This window comes from Ciconia boyciana, chromosome 32, assembly GCF_034638445.1.
Source record: "Ciconia boyciana chromosome 32, ASM3463844v1, whole genome shotgun sequence".
NCBI classification, from domain to species: Eukaryota; Metazoa; Chordata; class Aves; order Ciconiiformes; family Ciconiidae; genus Ciconia; species Ciconia boyciana.
In genome coordinates, this window is record NC_132965.1 from 174,288 (window position 1) to 187,073 (window position 12,786).

General features: G+C 71.1%; 2 protein-coding genes across 2 annotated transcripts; both read right to left on the reverse strand.

Moving 5' to 3' along the window:
* Nucleotides 1–205: 205 nt before the first annotated feature.
* Nucleotides 206–2,111, reverse strand: MPDU1 (mannose-P-dolichol utilization defect 1). Its single transcript, XM_072848705.1, has 7 exons — nt 1,914–2,111; nt 1,588–1,653; nt 1,159–1,291; nt 969–1,054; nt 784–902; nt 410–520; nt 206–337 (listed from the first exon to the last, which is right to left on the reverse strand). Exons 1-7 carry the CDS (start codon nt 1,999–2,001, stop codon nt 221–223), a joined length of 720 nt encoding a protein of 239 aa, XP_072704806.1. The 5' UTR covers nt 2,002–2,111; the 3' UTR covers nt 206–220.
* Nucleotides 2,112–4,217: 2,106 nt separating this feature from the next.
* EIF4A1 (eukaryotic translation initiation factor 4A1) lies at nt 4,218–12,786 on the reverse strand. The gene is made up of 11 exons (XM_072848666.1): nt 12,727–12,786; nt 12,152–12,200; nt 11,535–11,667; nt 10,241–10,380; nt 7,651–7,819; nt 6,284–6,393; nt 5,760–5,903; nt 5,106–5,243; nt 4,908–4,997; nt 4,742–4,821; nt 4,218–4,549 (listed from the first exon to the last, which is right to left on the reverse strand). Exons 1-11 carry the CDS (start codon nt 12,747–12,749, stop codon nt 4,405–4,407), a joined length of 1,221 nt encoding a protein of 406 aa, XP_072704767.1. The 5' UTR covers nt 12,750–12,786; the 3' UTR covers nt 4,218–4,404.

Here is a 12,786-nt window from a genome sequence, read left to right on the forward strand (position 1 = left end):
TATTCCCTGTAATTAAAAATGAAGAACAACAACGGGGGGGATGGGGGCGGCTGCCCCTTTATTGGGGGCCGGGGGGCCCAGTGTTTATGGGGGGAGGGAGTCCCAGCCCCTCCCCCACCTCGATCCAGCATTCGGGGGGCGGGGCCACCCCACCCCAGTGTGCCAGTGGTGGGGGCGGGGCCCTGCTGATGCTGCCGAAGGGGGAGGGGTCCGGGGGGTCTCAGTCCCCTTGGGGCGGGGGGCGGGGCCCCCGGTAGTAGAGCAGCTGGGCCAGCAGTAGCCCATTGCAGGCGGCCGAGGCGGCGAAGGTCAGGGCCAGCAGCGCGTCCCCCGTCTCCTGCGGGGACAAAGCGGGGGGTGGGGGAGGGGCCTGGGGGGCGCGGGGGAGGGGAGGGGGGCAGGGGCTCACCTGGAGGGAGGTGAAGATGCGGGCCAGGGCCCCCCCCAGCAGGAGCGCGGTGGAGACCCCCGAGAGCTGCCCCGTGTGGCCCTGCCGGTAGTTGGCCAGCGCCTGCAGCAGCTGGGGAGGGGGAGGGGGAGGGGGTCAGGGGGCCCAACCCCCGGGAGCCGATCATCCGACCCCCAACCCCACCCTGGGGGTCGTCCCCCATCCCCTCCACACACAGCGCCTCCCCCACACGCAGACCCTCTCCCATAGCCCCCCAGCCCCTCCCCTACAGAAACCCTCAACCCAGACACAGCCCCTCCCCCACACAACCCCTTCCCCCAGACACAGCCCCTCCCCCACAGCCCCTCCCCCAGGCACAGCCCCCCCCCGCGCACCCTGCTGAGGATGATGATGGGCAGATTCGCCGCCTGCAGGAGGGTGGTGAGGGCGAGGGGGGTGCGGGGGGAGAGGAGGGCGCCCAGCAGCGCCGCGTACCCCGCCACCAACAGCAGCCCTGGGGGGGGGAGGGGCGGTCAGGGCACCCGGGCCTCGGGGTGCTCCCCCCCCCCGCCGCGCTGACCTCGCCCCGTGCGTCCCCCGAAGTGCTGGATGAGGAAGGCGATGGTCAGCGTCTGCAGGAGGAGGAAGAGCGCTTCCCCCCAGGCGCTGCGGGGAGAGAAGGGGGAGCGGGGGGGGGCGGGGGGTCAGGAGCGGCCCCGGGTGTCCCCCGCCCCCCCTCCCCCCCCCCCGGGGCCGGGCCCCACCCCCACCTGAAGGGGAAGGCGCGGGCCCAGCGGTAGGCCCCCGACCCCCCCAGCGCCAGCAGCTCCAGCAGCACCGCGGGGAGGCTCAGCCCGGCCCCGCTCCGCGCCCCCGCCACCTTCAGCACCTGCGGCAGCTTCACTGGGGGAGGGGTGGGGGGCCTCAGCCCCCCACCCCACAGCCCCCCACCCCCACGGGTGCCCCGGACCCCTCCCTGCCCCACAGTCGCGCCCCCCTCCCCCGCCCCACAGTCGCGCTCCCCCGCGCCAGAGACACCCCCCAGCCCCCCGCCCCATGGCCCCCGTGCCCCACCCCACCCCATAGGTGCCCCCAAACACCCACAGAGACCCCCGGCCGCTCCCTGCCCCACAGACACACCCCCCCCCGTGCCCCACGGTCACCACCCACCCCCGCCCCATGGCCCCCCCGCCCCTCACCCATGACGGAGCCGGCGACGATGGCGTAACCGAGCACTTTGCTGAGGAGGATTTTCAGGCACGGCACTGCGGGGGGACCGGGGGGATCAACGGGACCGGGGGGGGGGGGGGTGTGGTGGTGGTTTTACAGGGACACCCCCCAACAGCCCCCACTTCCGCCCGGGAACAAGATGGCGGCGCCCACCTTCCGTCTCCCCCCTCCCTCGCCGCCGCCGCCGGCGGGCACTTCCGCCCGCGAGAAACATGGCGGCCGCCCTCGATCGCGCCGGCGGGGCCTCCCCCGCAGCCCCCGCGCCCTGTTCCCGCCGCCCCCCGCCGCCCCGCACCGTGCAGCAGGTGCAGCCGCAGGAAGAGCTCGTCGAAGCAGCGCTCGGGCAGGAGGAACGGGACGAGCCACCCGCGCAGAGCCTCCATGGCGGGCCGCCGCGGCGCTTCCGGGCACGGCGGGCTGCGCGCATGCGCGGCCGCGCCCCCTCCGCGCCCGATTGGCGGGCGAGTAGACGCCCGTCAGGGCGGCAGCGCGCGCACGCTCCGGCCCTCCCCCCCCCAGCCGCCATTGGCCCGCCCCTTCCTTCTTTCCGCTCTGCGCCTGCGCAAAGGGCTGCCGGCGGGGCGCGCACCACCCGCCCCTTGCTCGCCAGCCCCGCCCCGCCCCGCCCCTCTCCCCCCCCCGCGAGGCGGGAAGCCGTGGGGCGCGGCGCATGCGCGCCCCCGCAGAGGCGGCGCTCGGCGCCTGCGCAGCGCGTCGCCCCGCCCCGCCGCGCCTGCGCAGCGGCGGCGGCGGCCGAAGATGGCGGCGGCGGCGGCGGCGGCGGCGTCGCTGTCCCGCGGGGCCGTGGCGCTCTGCGTCCTCTTCTACCTGCGGCTGCAGCGCGGGCGGCGGCTGCGAGAGGCCGCCCGCCGCCTCCGCGCCGCCCGGCACCGGCGGGCGCGGGCGCGGGGCCGGCGGCGCTTCGCTGCCCTGTGGCTGGGCGGGCGGCTGGGCCCGGGCGCGGCGCCGTCGGGGCGGGAGCGGCGGCTGTGGAGCAAGGCGCGGAGCTCGGCGTTCTGGGAGACGGTGCGGGCCAAGGCCTTCAGCCGCGGGGAGTGGGCCGAGAACTTCCGCCTGGGCCCCGCCACCTTCGACTTCCTCTGCGGGCGGCTGCGCGCCGCCATCCAGCGCCGCGACACCACGATGCGGCGGGCGGTGCCGGCCGAGGTGCGGCTGGCGCTGACGCTCTGGCGCCTGGGCGCCTGCACCGAGTACCGGGCGGTGGAGCAGCAGTTCGGCGTCTCCCGCTCCACCGTCTGCAAGATCCTGCGCGACGTCTGCGAGGCCGTGGTGGCCATCCTGGCCCCCGCCTACGCCGCGCCGCCCGCCGCCGCCGCCGGCTTCCCGCTGCCGCAGCTGGCCGGCGTCCTGGCGCGGCTCCGCGTCCCCATCCGCGCCCCGCCCGAGGACGCGGCCAGCTACAGCGACGGCCGCGGCTGGCACGCCGTGGTGCTGCAGGCCGCCGTGGACGCCCGCGGCTGCTTCTGGGACATCGAGGTGAGCCGGCCCGGGCAGGGCCTCCGCGGCTCGGCGCTCTACCGGCGGGCGCAGCGCGGGGGGCTCTGCCCCGCGCCCCCCGCCCAGCTGGGGGGGGTGACGGTGCCCGCCTACCTGCTGGGCCGCCCCGGGGACCCGCTGCTGCCCTGGCTGCTGCGGCCCTTCGGCGGGGCGGCGGCGGCGCGGCGGCGGGGCCGGCGGCGGTTCAACGCGGGGGCGGCGGCGGCGCGGGCGGCGGCCGCCGGGGCGCTGGGGCGGCTGCGGGGCCGCTGGCGCTGCCTGCAGAAGCGCAACGACACCGACCTGGCCTTCCTGCCCACGCTGCTGGCCGCCTGCTGCCTGCTGCACAACGTCTGCCAGGCCCGCGGGGACCCCTGCCCCCCGCGCTGGCTCGCCCCTCCCCCCGGGGAGCCGCTGGGGGGGGAGGGGGGCGAGGAGGAGGGGGAGGGGGCGGCCGAGGAGGAGGAGGAGGAGGAGGGGAGGAGGGGGCGGCGAGGGGGGGAAGGCCGGCGCATCCGGGAGGCGCTGGCGGCTGCACTGCAGGGCTGAGGGGGGAGGGGGAGTGGAAGTGGGGGGCCCCTCCCCCCGCGGCAATAAAGGTGCGTTTGGACAGAAGCTCTGGAATGGCCGGATCGGGCCCCAACGTGGGGGAGGGGGAGAGGGAGGGGGGGACTCTGTGCCCCACAGCTGGGGTCTGCGTTGCCCCCCCCCGCCCCGGGTTGGTCCCTGCTCCGTGGAGGGGGGGCGGTTGTGCCCCATAGCGCAGGGACTGTGCCCCATGGGGGGAGGTCTCGGGAGGGGTCCCATGGGTGCCTGCCCCATAGGAAGGGGTGCTGCCCCATAGGAGGGGTCCCCGTCCCATGGAAGGCGGCTCTGTGCCCCATAGCGTGGTGACTGTGCCCCATGGGGGGGGGGTCTCAGGAGGTCCTTGCCCCACAGGAGGGATCCCTGCCCCATAGCCGAGCTTCCCCTCCCCCCTGACAAACCGTGACTTTTTTTTTTTCCCAAAGTCGCTTTTATTCCAATAAATAAACGTTACAAAAGGGGGTGGGGGGGTGGGGCAGCCCCCGGACGCCCGGGTCCCCTCGGGGGGGGGGGAGGGGAAGGAGGGGCCGGGTGGGATTTGTCACCCCCAAACCGTGACGTTTATTCAAAAGACCAAAAAAAACCCCAAGGGAGAAAAAAAAAAAAAAAAAAAAAAAGAAAACAGAAAACTATAAAAGGGGTGGGGGAGGGGCCCCGGCGTCCCGGTGGGGTGGGTGGGGGAGGGGCGCGCCCCCTCCCCCCCCTCAGATGAGGTCGGCGACGTTGAGCGGCATCTCCTCGATGGCCGTGTTGTAGAAGGTCTCGATGTCCCGCAGCGTCCGTTTGTCCTCCTCCGTCACCATGTTGATGGCCACGCCCTTCCGCCCGAACCGCCCCCCCCGCCCGATCCTGGGGGGGGGAGGGGCAGCGTGTGGCTCCTCCTTTCCCCCCCCCCCGGGGTGAACACCCACCCCCAGCGGCCTCCCCCCCACCCCTTTGTCCACCCCCCCCCCCCCCCGGCAGGCAGGGTCCCCCCGTTCCGCCTCCCCTCCCAGCATCCCTGGGGGCCCCTCCCCCACCCGGTCGCCCCTCCCCCCTCACCGGTGGATGTAGTTCTCCCGGTTGGTCGGCAGGTCGTAGTTGATGACGAGCGACACTTGCTGGACGTCGATCCCGCGGGCCTGGGGGAGGGGCGGGGTCAGGGGTGGGGCGGGGGTGCGCCTCCCCCCCCCCCTCCCCAGGCACGCGGGCCGCCCCTCCCCCTCACCAGCAGGTCGGTGGTGATGAGGACGCGGCTGGAGCCCGAGCGGAATTCCCTCATGATGACGTCACGCTCCTTCTGGTCCATGTCACCGTGCTGGGGGAGGGGCGGGGCACACAGAAGGGGGGGGGAGGGGTCAGCCTGGGCTCTAGGGGGCTGGGGGGGACCCAGGAGTCCGGCCCCTCCCCCCCCCCCGGGCCCCACCATGGCGGAGACGGTGAAGTCGCGGGCGTGCATCTTCTCCGTCAGCCAGTCCACCTTGCGGCGCGTGTTGATGAAGATGACGGCCTGCGTGATGGTCAGCGTCTCGTAGAGGTCGCACAGCGTGTCCAGCTTCCACTCCTGCAGGGGTCAGACCCACGGCGCCCCACACGTTGACCCACGGCGCCCCGCAGACCCCCCGCGGCTCCACGACCACGCCTCCCCCGCCCCACAGCTGCCGTAATCTTCGCCATGCTGCCCCACGGCCGCCCCACAGCTACTCTGCACCCGCAACTGCCCCATAACTACGCTACGCTGCCCCACAACCGCTGTGAACCGCCCCGCAGCTACGCTCCCCGCCCCACGACTGCCTCGTCACTATGCCCCCCTGCCCCACGACCCCTATAAACTGCCCCACAGCCACCCCCCGCTGCCACGGCCTGCCCCACGCCCACCCCACACGTCCCCTCCCCCCAGGGGGAAGCGTGTCCCCCCCGCTCAGGGACCGGCCCCACATCCCGGGGGTGGCCCATGGTTTCGGGGGGGGCGGGGATCGCTCTGGCATGGGGTCACTGCGGGGGGGCCACGGGGCGCCCCACAAATCCATGGACCATGCTGGGGTGCCGGGGCCCCTCCCCCCGCCCCTCCCCCGCCCACCTCCCGCTCCACGTTGATGTAGAACTGGCGGATCCCCTCCAGCGTCAGCTCCTCCTTCTTCACCAGGATGCGGATCGGCTCCCGCATGAATTTCTTGGTCACCTCCAGCACGTCCAGCGGCATCGTGGCCGACAGCAGCACCACCTGGGGGCGGGGGTCAGCCGGGGGTGCGGCCCCCCACGGCCCCCCAGACCCCAAGCCCCCCCAGCCCCATCACAGTGAACCCGAGTGGGGAGGGATGGGGGGCGGGGGGGGAGGGGAGGGCAGGGCCTCCCCTGTTGTCCCTGGGGGCTCAGTGCCCCCCCCACCCCATTGCAGACCCCCCATAACGACCCCTGCTGCCCCCCAACACTTGCCGCTCCCCCAGTGGCTCCCGAGCCCCCGGCCCCCCACGGGACCCCCAACCCCCCGCGCACCAGAGCCCCCCAAGCCGGCCCGCGGCCCGGCCTGGGGAGACGGAGGGGCCGGCCTGGGGGGAGGGGGAGGGGGCGTCGGGCCCCCCGGGCCCCCCGTGTCCCCCCCACCTGCGTGTTCCCGCTCAGCTTCTGGAAGATGTCGTAGATTTGGTCCTTGAAGCCGCGGCTCAGCATCTCGTCAGCCTCGTCCAGCACGAACATCTTGATGAACTTGGGGGCTGGGGGGGGCAGGGGGGGGTCAGTGGGGGTCGGGGGGGTCCTGGCCCCCCGCCCCCCGGGGCCGCCCTCAGCCCTGGCAGCGTGATCAGCCCCCGCGGGGCCGGCGGCACCGGCCGGGCAGGACGCGGGGCCGGGGCCCCCCCGCGGGGTCAGGTGACACGCACGGGGTCATCAGCGGGCGGCCGGGGGACGGAGCCCCCCGGGGACACACGGACACCCCTGGGGACACACGGACCCCTCCTAGGGACACATGGACACCCCCAGGGACACACGTACCTCCCCCGGGGCCACAGGGATCCCCCTGGGGACACACAGACCCCTCCTAGGGACACATGGACACCCCCGGGGGACACACAGACCCCTCCTAGGGACACATGGACACCCCCCGGGGACACACGGACCCCCCCCTGGGGAGAGCATGGGGTGGGGGGGGGACACGACACAATGACAGCCCCGTGGGGACACATGACCTGGGGGGGGACACACACACGACACAGACAGACACACGGGGGTCCTTGGGGGGATGTGTGGGGCACTCGGGGGGGACATTTGGGGCCCCCTGGGGACACTCAGGGGCATTTGGGGACACCCAAGAGGCGTTTGGGGACACTGGGGGACACCCAGGAGATATCTGGGGACCACGCAGGGGCAGGAGGTGCCACTCGGGTGACGTCTGGGGACACATGGGGACCCTCGGGGACCACGCGGTGACGCTCGAGGGAGACTCGGGGCGGCTCCGGTGACATTTGGGGTCACTCGGGGACACTGGGGCCACGTGAGGACACCAGGGGACATGTGGGGACACGCGGGGACACTCGGGGACACGTGGTGATGCTCGAGGCCGTGCAGAAGCCACGGGGGGGACACAGAGGGGACGCCTGGGGACACTTGGGGGCCCCACGTGATGCCCAGGGGACCCTTGGGGACACCGAGGGGACACTCGGGGGCCGTTTGGAGGGAGATTTGGGGAGGTTCAGGGACGTTCGGGGACATTTCTGGAAGTTTGGGGACCCTGGGGGTGCCGGGGCGCGGGGGGGACGCCCCTGGTGACGTTTGGGGACACCGAGGGGACGCTCGGGGCCACACGGCGACACTCGGGGGCCGTTTGGAGGGAGATTTGGGGGTGGTTTAGGGAAATTCGGGGACACTTCTGGAAGCCTGGGGCCATCTGGGGAGGTGCGGGGACCCCGGGGGTGCCGGGGCGGGGGAGGGGACCCCTGGGGACCCCGGGGACACGTGGGGCCGCGGGGGCTCACAGAGGTAGCGGCGGTTGAGCATGTCGAAGACGCGGCCCGGCGTGCCGACGATGATGTGCGGCGCCTCCAGCTGCAGCTTCTGCACCTCGGCGCGGACGTTGGTGCCGCCGATGCAGGCGTGGCAGGAGGCCCCCATGTAATCGCCCAGCGCCATCACCACCTTCTGGATCTGCCGCCGCGCCGCAGCTCAGCGCCACGCCCGGCCACGCCCGGCCCCGCCCGCCACGCCCGGCCCCGGCCCCACAGACGCCCCCCAAACACCCCCCCGGCCCCCCAAACGCCCCAGGGACCCACGCAGAGCCCCCCCGGGACTGCAGACACCCCAGAGATCCCCTATAGACCCGCACATCCCCTATAGATAACCCAAAGGTGCCATGGGGACCCTACGGATCCTATAGACGCCCCAGAGATCCTCTACAGACCCCCACAGACCCTATAGATAACCCAAAGGTGCCATGGGGAGCCTACAGATCCTACAGATGCCCCAGAGATCCCCTATAGACCCCCACATCCCCTATAGATAACCCAAAGGTGCCATGGGGACCCTACGGATCCTATAGACGCCCCAGAGATCCTCTACAGACTCCCACAGACCCTATAGATAACCCAAAGGTGCCATGGGGATCCTACAGATCCTACAGATGCCCCAGAGATCCCCTATAGACCCCCACATCCCCTATAGATAACCCGAAGGTGCCATGGGGACCCTACAGATCCTATAGACGCCCCAGAGATCCTCTACAGACCCCCACAGACCCTATAGATAACCCAAAGGTGCCATGGGGACCCTACGGATCCTATAAACACCCCAGAGATCCTCTACAGACCCCCACAGACCCTATAGATAACCCAAAGGTGCCATGGGGAGCCTACAGATCCTACAGATGCCCCAGAGATCCCCTATAGACCCCCACATCCCCTATAGATAACCTAAAGGTGCCATGGGGACCCTACGGATCCTATAGATGCCCCAGAGATCCTCTACAGACCCCCACAGACCCTATAGATAACCCAAAGGTGCCATGGGGAGCCTACAGATCCTACAGATGCCCCAGAGATCCCCTATAGACCCCCACATCCTCTATAGATAACCTAAAGGTGCCATGGGGACCCTACGGATCCTATAGACACCCCAGAGATCCTCTATAGACTCCCACAGACCCTATAGATAACCCAAAGGTGCCATGGGGATCCTACAGACGCCCCAGAGATCCCCTATAGACCCCCACATCCTCTATAGATAACCTAAAGGTGCCATGGGGACCCTACGGATCCTATAGAGGCCTCAGAGACCCACCCAGAGCCCCCCCAGGAGCTATAAACACCCCAGAGCACCCTATGGACACCCTAAAGCTGCCATAGGCACCTTAGAGACCCTATAGGTACCTCAAAGATGCACCTAGAACCCCCCGGGATCCTACAGATGCTCCAGAGCACCCTATGGACACCCTCTAGACAGCGTATAGATACTCTAAAGGTACTACAGACACCCTAGAGACCCTATAGGTGCCCCACAGACCCACCCAGAGGCCCCCCACCATTACAGACGCCCCAGAGCACCTCATACACAGCCTATAGATAACCCCAAGCTGCCATAGGCACGCCAGAGACCCTACAGATGACCCAAGCACCCAACCAGAGCTCTCCTGAGACCCTACAGACACCCCAGAGCACCCTATAGATACTCTAGAGGCACCCCAAAGCTACCATAAGCACTCTATAGATCCCGTAGGTGCCCCAAGGACCCACCCAGAGCCCCCCTGGGATCCTACAGATGCCCCAGAGCCTCCTATAGACACCCCCGAGCCCCTACGGATGCTTTAGGGACCCCCGCCCGGGCACCCCATGGGCACCCCCAGAGGCCCCTTGGGTACCCTATAGGCACCTCTGAGCCCCCGGGGACCCCCTTGGGCCCCTATAGCTGCCCCCAAGCCCCCGACAGCCCCTGTAGCTGCCCCCGACAGCCCCTGTGCCCCAGGCATGAACCAGCAGCGGCCACTGGGTCGTACTGGGATGAACTGGGAATGGCTGCTCTGCCCCCGCCGGATTCGGGACCGGCACCACGGGCGGCGCCGCCCTGCCCAGGCGGCGGGGAGGGGGCTGTGCTGGGCCATACTGGGCTGTGCTGGTCTGCACTGGCCCGTACTGGCCCACGCTGGTCTGCAGTGGTCCGCACTAGGCTATGCTAGTCTGTAATGGGCTATACTGGTCTGTACTGGCCTGCACTGGCCCATACTGGGCTATACTAGCCCACACTGGTCTGTACTGGTCTATACTGACTCACACTGATCCATACTGGACTGTACTGGCCCATACTGGACTGTACTAGTCTGTACTGGGCTATACTGGTCCGTACTAGGCTATACTGGTCTGTACCGATCCGTACTGGCGCATACTGGTCTGCACTGACCCATACTAGTCTGTACTAGTCCATAGTGCTCCGCACTAGCCCATCCTGGACTATACTGGCCTCTACTGGTCCGTACTGGCCCCTACTGGTCTGCACTAGTCTGTAGTGGTCCCTACTGGTCCGCACTGGCCCCTACTGGTCCGCACTGGCCCCTACTGGTCCGCACTGGCGGGGCGGTACCTGCTGGGCCAGCTCGCGGGTGGGCGCCAGCACCAGGGCCTGGGTGCCCTTGAGGTCGAGCTCGATCTGCTGCAGGATGGAGATGGCGAAGGTGGCCGTCTTCCCCGTGCCCGACTGCGCCTGCGCGATGACGTCGTAGCCTGGGGGCGGGGGTGAGACGGGCTGGGGGAGGGGTCGCGGGGCTCTCTGGGGTCCCTGGGGCTACAGGGCATGGGGGGGGGGCCCTGGGGGAGCTGTGGGGCGGCCGTGGGGCGGTACCCTCAATGCAGGGCAGGATGGCGGGGCTGTGGGGTGGTTACGGGTCAGTTATGGGGCGGCCGTGGGGCGCACCCTTGATGCAGGGCAGGGTGGCGGGGCTGTGGGGCGGCTATGGGGCGGCCATGGGGCATACCCTTGATGCAGGCCAGGGTGGCGGGGCTGTGAGTCAGTTACAAGCCAGTTATGGGGCAGCCCTGGGGCGTACCCCTGATGCAGGGCAGGGTGGCGGGGCTGTGGGGCAGCTATGGAGCAGTTATGGGGCAGCCGTGGGGTGGCCGTGGGGCGTACCCTTGATGCAAGGCAGGATGGCGGGGCTGTGGGGCGGCTATGGGGCAGCCGTGGGGCGCACCCTTGATGCAGGGCAGGGTGGCGGGGCTGTGGGGCGGCTACGGGGCAGCCGTGGGGCGCACCCTTGATGCAGGGCAGGGTGGCGGGGCTGTGAGTCAGTTACAAGCCAGTTATGGGGCAGCCCTGGGGCGTACCCCTGATGCAGGGCAGGGTGGTGGGGCTGTGGGGCTGCTATGGAGCAGTTATGGGGCAGCCGTGGGGTGGCCGTGGGGTGTACCCTTGATGCAGGGCAGGATGGCAGGGCTGCGGGGCGGCTATGGGGCAGCCGTGGGGCGTACCCTTGATGCAGGGCAGGGTGGCGGGGCTGTGGGGCGGCTATGGGGCAGTTATGGGGCAGCCGTGGGGCGCACCCTTGATGCAGGGCAGGGTGGCGGGGCTGTGGGCGGCTATGGGGCGGCCATGGGGCATACCCTTGATGCAGGGCAGGATGGCGGGGCTGTGGGGTGGCTATGGAGCAGTTATGGGGCAGCCGTGGGGCGTACCCTTGATGCAGGGCAGGGTGGTGGGGCTGTGGGGCGGCTATGGGGCAGCCGTGGGGCGGTACCCTCAATGCAGGGCAGGATGGCGGGGCTGTGGGGTGGCTATGGAGCAGTTATGGGGCAGCCGTGGGGCGTACCCTTGATGCAGGGCAGGATGGCGGGGCTGTGGGGCGGCTATGGGGCAGCCGTGGGGCGGCCGTGGGGCGTACCCTTGATGCAGGGCAGGATGGCGCGCTGCTGGATGGCCGAGGGCTTCTCGAAGCCGTAGGCGTAGATCCCCCGCAGCAGCGCCTCCGACAGGTTCATCTCGTCAAAGCTGTCCACCACCTCGTGCCAGTTGCTCTGCGGGGGAGGGGCGCGGGGGTCGCCCGGTGCCCCCAGTGCCCCCCCACTGCCTCCCAGTCACCCGCGGTGCCCCCCAGTGCCCCCCCGCACCTCCCGCTGCCTCCCCAGTAACCCCCAGGCTCCTCCCTCAGCCCCTCTTCCTCCCCCAGTCCCCCCAGTAAGGCCCCGCTCCCCTCCCAGTTGCCCCAGCGAGGCCCCGCCCCTTCCCAGTCCCCAACCCACCCCCAGGCCGGCTCCCCCCTCCCCCAGTCCCTCCCAGTAAGGCCCCGTCCCCCTCCCAGTCCCCCCAGTCAGGCCCCGTCCCCTCCCAGTCCCCCAGTATGGCTCTAGCACCTCCCAGTCCCCCAGTAAGGCCCTACTCCCCTCCCAGTCCCTCCCAGTACGGCTCTAACCCCGCCCAGTCCCTCCCAGTCAGGCCCCGTCCCCCTCCCAGTCCCTCCCAGTCCGGCTCCAGCCCCTCCCAGCCCCCCCCGCCCCTCACCTCGATGACGCCGTCCGGCTCCATCCCCTCGGGGCCGCTGTCGCGGGGGCTGCCGGGACAACGCCGCGATTCACCCCTGACCCCTGACCCCCCACACACTTCCGCCCGCCACCGCCGCTGACCCGGAAGCCGAACCCCTCCCCCCCCTTCCCGGTCCGCGCGCTCCTCCACGTGGTGACGCCGGAAGTTCCCCCCCACACCACCACGCGCAGCCAATGGGGGCGGCGGGTGACGTCAGCGCCGCGTGCCCGGCCGGCGGGACAATGGGCGCGCGCGCGCGCGCCGGCGCCTCCCACGTGGTTGGAAGCGGGGAGGGGGGGCGGGAAACCGGTACCGCGGAGGGGGGAACCGGGATTACGGGGGACGGGGAAGAGGGGACGGGACGGGGACGGAGTGGGAGGGGGGACAGGACGGGACGGGGGCCCCGCGGCGGATCCCGGCCCCGTCGTCCCCCCGCCGCGCTCCCGTCTCCCCCTCCCGCCCCCCGGTGCTGCCGCTCCCCGCCGAGCCCCCGGTCCCGGTGCCCCCCCGGCCCCGTCCCCCGCACCGGCCCCGTCCCGTCCCGTCCCCCGCACCGGCTCTCCTGACTCGCGGACATCCTCGGCGGCCTCGGGGCCCCGCCCGCCCGCGCGCGC